At 37.9% G+C, this 11,218-nt stretch overlaps 1 protein-coding gene across 1 annotated transcript; it reads right to left on the reverse strand.

Moving 5' to 3' along the window:
* Positions 1 to 417: 417 nt before the first annotated feature.
* Positions 418 to 3,455, reverse strand: LOC133915087 (probable RNA 3'-terminal phosphate cyclase-like protein). Its single transcript, XM_062358096.1, has 6 exons — positions 3,110 to 3,455; positions 2,730 to 2,879; positions 1,968 to 2,149; positions 1,716 to 1,891; positions 1,398 to 1,608; positions 418 to 950 (listed from the first exon to the last, which is right to left on the reverse strand). The coding sequence occupies exons 1-6, from the start codon at positions 3,312 to 3,314 to the stop codon at positions 741 to 743; spliced, it is 1,134 nt and encodes a 377-aa protein (XP_062214080.1). The 5' UTR covers positions 3,315 to 3,455; the 3' UTR covers positions 418 to 740.
* Positions 3,456 to 11,218: the final 7,763 nt, after the last annotated feature.

Raw genomic sequence — 11,218 nt, forward strand, 5'->3', positions numbered from 1 at the left:
TAGGGTAGAAGTTTTGTGTGTAAAACTAGAGGGGCTGAGCTGAGCTACTCTGAATGATGCTTGGCCATGCATGTTGTAGTTGAGCAAGATGCTATAATTGATCTCACTAGATATTTTCCTGCATCATCATTTCCATGATACTGCTCATTGCTCAATGGACCTTTTGATCCGACAAGATTGGCATGTAAATCTGTAATTGCTACTGAAATTTGACAGGGTCAGCTTGTCTCGAAAAAATGTCCCCCAAAGTTTTCTGATTTCTTACACAGGCTTTCAGGTGGGTGCGCCTGGATGTCGGGGACCAACAAGTCTCGCCTCCAAGCTTCATTGCTACTACTATCAGAGATGGTATCTAGAAGTTTCGCTACAGTGCAAAACAAATGAAATCTGCATGCTTATAGAAGCATTTAGGATCCGAAGTCCAAACATATGCATCCTTTTTCATTTGCATGTACCAGCTTGTCTCAGCAAATAGAAACTGAATGGCGGTTGCTACTTGCTACAGACCTACAGTCAAACAATGATGATACAGAAATTGATCGGACAAATCCCTTCAGACAAATAGCTTAGATCAGCATAACCTGAGAAATTAAATATCTCATGCTCCTCGAACAAAATTTCAGCAGCAATAGCTACTAGACCAACAATATGGTTTGGAATTACAAGCAGCCCTTCTTTGCAGGACACTAGGAAGTCTTGTTGTATCCCTAAAGCTTCGATGAGCTTCATGATCCGGTTCCTTATGAAATCTTCCGAGCAAGATTCTTCACTCCCGCACCAACACATTTTAAGGTAACGGTGTTTGAATTGGGATCGGGCTTGATAATGAACTTGACATCAAGAAAATCTCTGATGTTTCGAAGCGTTTCTATTGCATAAGGAGTCAACTGACCGACACGAACCTTTGATACATCAGGTGGGCATAAAGCACACAGGATAAACAGAAGGCCCTGCAAGCATTTACAGGAGAAATGTAATGCCAAAAAAACTGATGTTTAGATACATGTAACAAATGACTAATATCCAAAGAGAACAGCTTAAGAGAGGGGCAGACACAACCTAAGACACCAATTTACAAAATATTGCATTCAAGAGGGGGCTCACACAATCTCGGACATCAAATCAATTTAACTAAGTAGGTGGCTCAAGAAATTTGCCTATATCCAGGTACCCAAAAATACTACATAGAAGTCGAATAGGTTAGCTGCTTTCCTGGGCATGAACAGACCAAAAGAACAATTGCCACATAGCTCTGTCTAAAACTTCACAGAGCGTACAATAAAATATATCAAGCTTACCAGAGGTGGCATACAATAAATTAGCAGCCACAATTCAGAAAGGCGGCCTAGACTAATGCAGCATTTAAGCAATGAAAAAGCATGTATATAAGGCCAGACCTGATGTGTTGAATCAACAACTCCTCCTTGAGCAACCTCTTCTAGTAGCATTGATGCAGCTTGAACGCCAAGATCCTCTGGTGACATCAGCTCAGGCTTCTCAGATTCTTCATTTAATTCGTCAACATTAGGATAGCTCACTGTGGCATCAACAGAGAGCAGACAGCCTGTGGTGGTCTCAGCAACTAAAGATACACCATAGCCTGCTGACCTGCCAAATGTTAGAAAAACATATAAAGAGAACTGGCAAATTGTAGAGTCACGAGAGCCAACAGGATAGCATGCAGTTATTAGTATTGAATAGGATTGGAAAAATACCTCCCACCAGCAGAACCAGATCTATGATCAGTGAATATATGAACATCAGGAATGAATCGATTGAAAATCCCACGTGCAGCATAGATAATGCGATGTTCAATCTGCGGAGACACTCTAGTGGAGAATGAAACACCCCGTATCCTCTTCACCATACCTTCATCAACCCAGTTTGCTGCCTGTGAAGGCACTTAACATCAAATGCCAATGACAGTGGAGTTGGCATATAATCAGTGGGAAATCAAATGAACGTACCGTTAGTGTACTATTTATATTGGGAACCCGGAGAAACACTTCACCACCACCAAGAGGAGGAGATCCCCGGCTGTCAATTTTTAGCTCCAACCCTTCCAGAGGAACACCAAAATGCTTGAGCATATGCAGGGTAGTCATTCGGAAAGTGTCAACGGAAGGGTCCTTCGTATCATTGGTGATTCCTAGAAGCACGGCATCGGATGTAGATTTAGAAATAAAAGATGGTACAACCATAAACTTTGCATGGAAAATAACTAGAGGTGTATTATACCGGCCCCTTGTATTTTTTCCTAATGGGATTGCTTGAAGCTAACTACACCTATTGTGCAGCAGCTACAGTTAATAGCCTTTAGCAGGTCAGCTCCAATTGATTTAGAAATAAAAGATGGTACAACAATAAACTTTGTGTGGAAAATAACTAGAGGTGTATTATACCGGTCATTTACTTGTTTTTTTCCCTATGGGATTGCTTGAAGCTAACTACACCTATTGTGCAGCAGCTACTGTTAATGGCCTTTAGCAGGTTACCTCCAATTGCCAAACGAATTACCACAAGGATCTCAACCAAGAGGCTAAAAATTTATTTACTGAGCACCAGTCAATTCAACCAATTTTAGCAAAATCCCAACCAAACCATTTCCATTGACATCAACTGCAACCTTGAAGAAATTCATCCACAAATAAATTTTCCCTGCACCAAATCCTTCAGAATAATCCCTTTGGCAAAACACTGAAACAGCAGCCCGAATAAGGAAAACTCACCTTTGAGCCGAACCGATATGGGCGCCCTGGCGAAGAGACCAAGCAGTATGAGCGGCTCTAGGAAGTAGCCGATCCCCCGGTGCACCCCACAGTCGTGCTCCAGGCCCTTTCCCCCTACAATCACCCCCGGCTTGTACCTCAGCTTCGTCCCTGCAAGCGCACACAAGCACCACATACCCGTAAGCATCAGCAGCCCATAACGAAACCCTAGGCGAACGGCACTACAGAAAAGAACAATTCATCAATGCGGGCCGTGAGCACCACGGCAAGGATAATTACTAAGCATATTGCCCGTACCAGACGTATTGCTAATTGATTGCACCACAGCAATAAGGAAAGAATAATTTTGGAACGAAACCGTCGCGGGAGCAAAGCCGTGCCTGTCTCGTTGAGGTCGAGGTTGTGGTGGTCGGAGATCTTGTCAAGGAGGCGGAGAAGGGAGACCTCGTACGGGCGGAGGCCCGGCGCGGCGTCCCCGGAGCGGATGTCCTCGATGGTGACGGCGGTGGAGGTCAGCGTCGCCAGCACCAGCCGCTGCCGGAAGTGGCGGCTGCCGGAGAGCCTCCGGGTCTTGTCCAGCCCCATTCTCGCTGCCGGAGCCGGAGCGGGTTCCTTCGTTCGCCTCGCAAGGTGGGGGTGGATCGTGCGGCGGAAGCGGGGAGGGGCTAGGGTTTTGCGCGCGCCGACGAGGGTTGGCGGCCGCGGCTTGAGGTTGGAGTGGGAGAGGTCGCTGATGTGTGGGGTCGGCTGCTCTGGGTATTCATAGGCCCACGCTGCAGCCTCGTGGGCCTCAAGCCAACTATGCACATCAGTTAAAAAATATTACCAAACTTTAGGCCCGTTTGGATGAATTTCGAAGGAAAAGAAAAGGTTTTTTATTAGACGCATACAATTGGTAAAACATTGTATTTAAAGAAATGTAGAATCAGAAAAGATGGTTTTGTGCTTATTACCGGTTCATCCTCCGAATTAAGACCTGTTGTTTATAGGTCTGGGAATAAAGAAAGAACAATATCCATTTCAATATATTTCTAACAGATTTTTTTTCCGATCGACAAAGTAATGATATTTGATTCTCATAGATCCGACTGCAATTTTTTTCTGTCGGTAAGGAAATGGTGGAATCCCAAAACGGACGAAAAGAAGTAAAAGTAGCGTTTGGAATGGAGGATTTATTTGGCAAATTCCTTGGCCTGTACTTTCTTTTTGTAATATAGGAAAACCCATTTCCATTACGTAATAACGGAATCCAGCGTTACAATCAACACCTTACATAAAAATTGAAACGGAAAGTTAGAACATCTAAGATAGAGAATAATATAGAGATAAACAAATAAATATAATTTATCATACTTAAACATAGTCTTATGCAACATAATTCTCATACAACAAAAAACAAATAAAGATGCAACATAGTCATCACATTACATGTATGATTGAGTCTTATGCATACAAAAGATAAAAAAAAAATAGATTATGATAGATTATCTCTCGCTCTTCCTCTTTCTTACTTCTTTTAACTTCTCTCTCTTTGACATCTAGTATCAAAAAGATTTAATCATCCTGAAGAGAAGGTGAGAGAGGCCTCAGATAGATATTGTAGAAGTGGTCAGAGAAGTTGTTGAACTGTTGTTGAAGATTTTGCTGTCTAAGAGACAAAGTATTAAATATTTCATTCAAATCCTGGTTCTGAGCATACAAAGCTGCAATGCCTTTTTGAGCGAGAGCTATGGTCTGCTGAGTATGCTGATAGTAGGTCTCCTCAAAGTTCGTGTGAAAAGCATCCAAGCTCTGCTAAAAACCCTGCTAAATAGATATCATATATGGATCAAAGAAACCAGCTGGAGATGTCCACTGAGGAGGAACTAGCTCTGAAGCTGGTTGAGCTTGTGGAGGAACATAATGCTGAGCTACAGGAAAACCCTGCCTCCCTTGACCTCTATAAAAAATGAGGGGATTCACTTTGAAAGGTTTGCATTCCATGTGTTTTATATCACAAGATGTTTGGTGAAAATTTTACTTCAAAAGAATGAGAGACATGATACATGGAGCAAAATAAAGATTTAGAGTTATGCTCACTGTGATATCATCAATAGCCCTTAATATATACTTGACCATATCAAATTTTCTCCTGTTCATGACATGATTGATGATATTCTAATAATGATCTCGAATAGCATCACTGTTTCTACTTTTTAAAATAAAAAAAAATCTCCAGATCTACAACAAGCTGCTGCTTCATTAACTCCATCATAAGTGCCGGTAGCTCATCCAAAAAATCACCACGCCATTGCCCAGGATCATCCAATTGATTAAATTTTTGGTGACCATAGTAAGGGTGTTCAAATTCATTCTTGTATTGCTTCATTTTATGAACACTATTCTTTTATATCCTCTATTGAGCCTAACCATATAAAAGAAGTTCTAGATGATCCGGATTGGGTGAATGCAATGTATGAAGAGTTAAACAACTTCACCTGCAATAATGTATGAGAATTGATAGAAAAACAAAGAGATCATAACGTGATTGGCATAAAATGGCTTTTTAGAAATAAGCAACATGAAGAGGAATTGTTTTGAGAAACAAAGCAAGATTGGTTGCGCAAGGATATACTCAAGTCGAAGGTTTGGATTTCGATGAAACTTTTGCTCTCGTAGCTAGATTTAAGGCTGTTAGAATCTTACTTGCTTTTGTTTCATCTTATAATATCAAGTTATATTAAATGGATGTGAAAAGTATCTTTTTGAATGGTAAAATTAGTGAATTTATTTTTGTTGAGCAACCTTCTGGTTTTGAAGATACTAATAAGCCAAATCATGCATATAAACTTTCTAAAGCTCTCTGTGGCCTTAAACAAACCCCACGTGCGTGGTATGAGAGATTTAAAGATTTTTTTTATTTCAAAAGATTTCAAAGTTGAGAAAGTTGATACTACTTTTTTCACTAAATCTATTACAAATAATATCTTTGTATGTCAAAATTATGTTGATGATATCATTTTTAGATCTACAAACAAAGATTTTATAAATAATTTAGAGAAATGATGTCTATGAAATTTGAAATGTCTATGATTAGATAATTGAGTTTTTTTCTTGGACTTCAAATCAAGCAACTCAAAGATGGGACTTTTATTAGCCAATCAAAATATCTGAAGCATCTATTGAACAAAAATTGGTATGAAAGATGCGAAGCCTATCAAGACTCCTATAGCAATAAATGGTCATCTTGATTTTGATAAGGGAGGTAAACCGGTAGATTTAAAACTTTATAGATTCATAATAGGTAGTTTGCTTTATCTTACCGCATCTAGTCCGATATCATGTTTAGTGTGTGTCTGTGTGCAAGGTTTTAAGCATCACCTACAAAATATCATTTGATGGTCGTTAAGCGTATTTTGAGATATTTAAAATACTCTCATAATATAGGCCTTTAGTATCCAAAAGGTGCTAAGTTTGGACTAATTGGATATTCGGATTCCGATTATGCGGGTTGTAAAGTAGATAGAAAGAGCACATCCGAAAGTTACCAATTTCTAGGTAGATTGCTAGTTTCATGGTCTTCCAAGAAACAAAAGTCCGTAGCACTATTTACCATTGAAGCTGAATATGTTTCTGCGAGTAGTTGTTGTGCTCAATTGCTATGAATGAGGCAAACTTTGTTATATTATGAAGTTAAGTTCAAAATAGTGCCTCTTTTGTGTGACAATGAAAATTTCGTAAAAATAGCCACAAATCTAGTCTAACACTCAAGAACCAATCATATAGATATTCGCCATCATTTTCTTATGGATCATATAAGCAAAAGCGATATCCTAGTAAATAGTGTGAGGACTGATGACCAATTGGCGGATATCTTCACCAAACCTTTAGATGAGAGTCATTTTTTGCAAATTGAGAAATGAGCTCAACGTCATTGACTTCTCAAATGTTGCTTGAAACAATGGACATATATTGTTTAAGCATTTACATGTTCTAGTAATCATACAATAATTTACATGCTCATATTGCTTATGGTTATTTACTTCTTGAATATGATAAATTATTGCTATTTCAATTCAAGTTTTTTTCATCTAAGTTTATGGTTGAATTATATTGTATATGGTTCTATCTCATATCTCATCTTTAAAGATCACAGGTTATCTCAACATCCAGCTTCCTAACTCAATTTCAAGAAGTTCTGAGTTTTCTGGTTCTAGTGATCTGACCACCAAAAGCTCGGTCTGACTGCCAAATCTATACAGAGAGTTTTCTAGCCTCTAGACTCTAGCGATCTGACTGCCCCTACTCATGCTCTGACCGTCAACGCTTGATATGACCAAATCGTTTTCTCTTTTTATCTTCTCCTCTGTCCCCATCTCACCAAACTGTGTCTTTGTTTTCTCTCTCTCACGAACACATGTTCTCGGTGCCAACTCAAGAAAAACTTAAATCCTTTGTCTCCGGTCGATCCGAGACCATCCCCGGCCCAACCGCGGACTCCTCCTACGTGTCTTCTCTGTATTTCCTTGATTCCTTTCCTTTTTACCATGGATTTCAAAGTTATTGCAGCTTAAGGTTTGAAGCATATGATCTATTATATGATGCATGGATTTGAGATGAAGCTTGCTGGAATAAGTTGCTAGCATCTACATTAAGTTATTCTCAAAATTTGATCGGTTGGAACTTCTTTTTTTCATCAAAATCCACCATTTGGTTCTGTCTGCGCGCTAGCGGTCAGACTACGGCCTATGCCGGTCTGACCGCCAGTGGTGGCGAAATATGTTTTTCTCACTGTTTCACCATGCATCGTTCCTTTTCTTTGATCTAATTTCTTGTGACATCTCTTATTATCAGTGGAAGTGGAAGTGGCCTTGTGAGGAGGTTGAAAAAGATTGTGGCCGGTCGGGGTAAGACTAAGAAAAGATTGGCAGGATTGGATTCCGAGGATAATCGTCGGGACTCCTCAACCAAACCGGAATTTTGGTTATAGACACGATAAACTTTACTTTGAGAAGAATAACTAAGTAAGAAACATTCATCATATTTTCTTTAAAATTTTAATAAACGAATACCTTTCTTTAGAATGTAGCATTTATATCCAAATACCCGAAAATATGAAATGTTTGGTGCCATTTTTTTTCCATATACTTGTAATGGGTTTTCAGTATAACGTTCGGTACTACCAATTGGTACCAAGGTGCTAAGGTGATAGAATTGATTGAGGGAAATAACAATACATATATTATAAATTGGTGGCAAATAATAAACTTAGAAAACAACTTATCTTCCGATTAGAATAGAATGAGAGGACAATAATTGGTGATGAACTAAAACAATACATTACCATTACTAGAAGTGCCTTTTTGGGCCACTAGATGATAATCAATTTTTAATTATTAAATCTTGGTGTTATGATATCCCTCAAGTTTTAGATATTGAGAATGAACTCCTCACTAGCTCGTTTACACAAAACGAAATGTGAGAGGCAATATTTGAAATGGAGCGCAATAAAGCTCTAGGCTTGTATAGCTTTCCAAGGGAACTCTATTAGAATGTCATTAAAGGTGAACTAATGGCACTCTTTCATGAATTCCATAATGGTAGCTTACTTCTTTATACTATCAATTTTGGTACTATAACCTTATTGCTTAAAGTGGATGCAAAAATAATTTAGCAATATACGACGATATGCCTCCTGAACGTTAGCTTTTTCAAAAGTAACTACTAACAGGATTGCCGGAGTGGTGGAGAAAGTAGTACGCCCAACACAAACGACATTCATGCTGGGTTTACACATTATGGATAGTGTGGTCATTCTACATGAAACCATTCATGAGATGCATAGAAAAAAAATAGGTGGTGTGATTCTAAAGTTGGATTTTGAAAAGGCATATGGCAAGATCAAATAGTCTTTTCTACAACAAACACTTATAATGAAAGTATTCTCCCTAAAGGTAAATAATGAAATGGGTCATTATTTCCAAACTAAAAAATGTCTCAGATTGGGTGGTCCTTTTATTCAAAATTATTTTTAATATCGTCTCACATATGTTGGCCATTCTAATTGCAAGAAAAAAAGAGAATGGCCAAATTAGCGGGATTGTATCTCACTTAGTTGATGACAGATTATCAATATTGCAATATGCAGATGACATGATTTTATTTATGGAACATGATATTGAGGCAAGAACATGAAGCTCTCACTACATACCTTTGAGCAATTGTCAAGCCTTAAAATAAATTTCAATACAAATGAACTATTCTACTATGGGCAAGCCAATGAGGCAAAGGAGTAAGAGGAGAAGTATATACAAATTTTTTTGGTTTGAGATGCGAGAATATCCTTTTCGATACCTCAGTATCCTAATGCATTATAGGTAACTAAGGAATATTGATTGGAAGACGGTTGAGGATAGATTCAAAAATGTTAAGTAGCTGGAAAGGCAAATATGTGACTGGAGGTGACAGACTTGTGCTTATAAATTTGGTTCTAATAGGCTTACTATGTTCATACTTTCTTTCTTCGAGATATTTAGAGGGGTGCTCAAGCGATTTAGACTACTTTACATCTAAGTTTTTTCTAGCAACACAACAATCACAAGAAAAGGTATATGTTAGCTAAATGGAACATATTATGTCACCCCAATGATCAAGACGGGCTAGGTATCTAGGATCTTGATTTAAAAAATAAGTGTCTACTCAGTAAATGGTTGTTCAAACTCTTAAATGAGGATGGGGAGTGGAAAAATATGCTTACTTAGGGAGTAAGACATTAACACAAGTGAAAAAACAACCAAGAGTTCACATTTATAGTTGGTCAAGAACATTTTTCAAAACTTAGGGTCCGTCCAATTGGGAGATGGATCCCAAGTAAGATTGTGGGAAGATAAATATTTACGCAATACTTGCCTCAAACAACAATATTCTCAACCATTTAATATTGTGAGGAGAAAACAAGCCATGGTTCAAGATGTGATCCAAACATATCCACTTAATATTTATTTTCTTAGGGCACTAGCAGGAACCACCATACTTCTTGCTTGGCACCAGTTAGTTGTGAAATTAGTTTTGATACAACTAGCAATTCACCGTGATAAGTTCATTTGGAGTCTACATCTACATCAAAATGGGACTTTTATGGTAACATTTGATGCATAATGCTCTCATGAATTATGACTTTTCTCACTCACATGGGCTCATATGGAAAATTATGGTACCTATGAAAATAAAGATATTTTTTATGGTATTGAAGAAAAGGTTATAACAGCTTTGCTAAACAGAATTGGGATGGGAGTAGCAAATGTTGCTTTTGTGATAACGATTAAATAATCCAACATCTTTTTATTGACGATCAGTTTGCAAATTTTATGTGATGGACTGTACAAATTGCTTTTGGTTAACCTATTCCTACTGTTGTCGACGATTGATAAAGTCAATTATGCAAATACTTATTTAAAGTAGGTATACATGTTCATTAACTTTGCGTTTTAAAGAAGAGGATATGGAATTTTATACAGGTTTAGTCTTACTTAAGATATTAGCCCTACGTCTTGTTTCATCTTGATTAATCTTTTGAAAAAAAATTACAATGGGGATGTGCCTAGATATAATCCTAAGGATCTTGGCTAGTTCTCTCATGTTCTAAATCCTTAAGGTCTTGTTGGATGAATCTCGTCGTGATATGATTCTGTTGTGGATGTCAAAGTATTGTTTTTGCTATTGTCCGACTAGACTTGCTCTTTATTCTCCTCCAATTGTCTGGCTTGGAATCAGATCGTTCGGCCTGAATTCCCATGCCCCTGGACGTAGCCCCCTCCTCCTTATATAGTTGGGTTGAGAAGACGTAACATACTCAAAGTTTCCGAGTGTAATATTCCTGGATTATATTACTTTTGAATATCTTTAAGACACCTTCGTAATCTGAGGATTGCTTCCATGTAGAATACGATGAAGTGACTAGAATATCAGCATATGTCTTATTTACCCTATGGCGATTATGAAACCTATCTTGTCGGGTTAAGGACACGTGTACGGTGGATACATGTTCTATGGATATATTGTATTTCTAGTAAATATATATAATTATTATTTATTTATTTATTTATTGTCAACTGCTATTTCCAATATGTTTGAGGATTGACTTAACGGGTACCATCAAAAGTAAGATTAAATATTTGGGTTCAGGTTGTGACACTATGTTGGTCAATATGGTTGAATTGTAATGATATTGTGTTTGATAAAGAAAAGAGTATTACGTATATGCATGTGATTGTCAAGGGTACTTACTTACTACGATTCTGGTCTTTGCTTCAAAAGGAAGAAGGTCATGAGTTTTTTCACATTGGCGATCCGCACATTGAATGTCACAATCATGGATATGGATAGAGGTTTAGCAACATGGTTTGTGGTGTTTGATTTCTCTAACATTTAGGCCCTATTTGGCACAACTGAAACTTATAAGTTTTTGTTAAAAAATAAGAAAATTTAAAATTCTCAGCACACCAGCTTTT

This window comes from Phragmites australis, chromosome 4 (genome assembly GCF_958298935.1).
Source record: "Phragmites australis chromosome 4, lpPhrAust1.1, whole genome shotgun sequence".
NCBI classification, from domain to species: domain Eukaryota; kingdom Viridiplantae; phylum Streptophyta; class Magnoliopsida; order Poales; family Poaceae; genus Phragmites; species Phragmites australis.

Bases quoted from the DNA above. Each gene is read 5' to 3' on its own strand.
- LOC133915087 (XM_062358096.1), bottom strand. From the start codon at position 3,314: ATGGGGCTGGACAAGACCCGGAGGCTCTCCGGCAGCCGCCACTTCCGG. The intron at 2,150-2,729 runs GTGAGTTTTCCT...CCGTGCTTCTAG, and splicing joins CATATCGGTTCGGCTCAAAG to GAATCACCAATGATACGAAG. The intron at 1,892-1,967 runs GTACGTTCATTT...GTGCCTTCACAG, and splicing joins ATATAAATAGTACACTAACG to GCAGCAAACTGGGTTGATGA.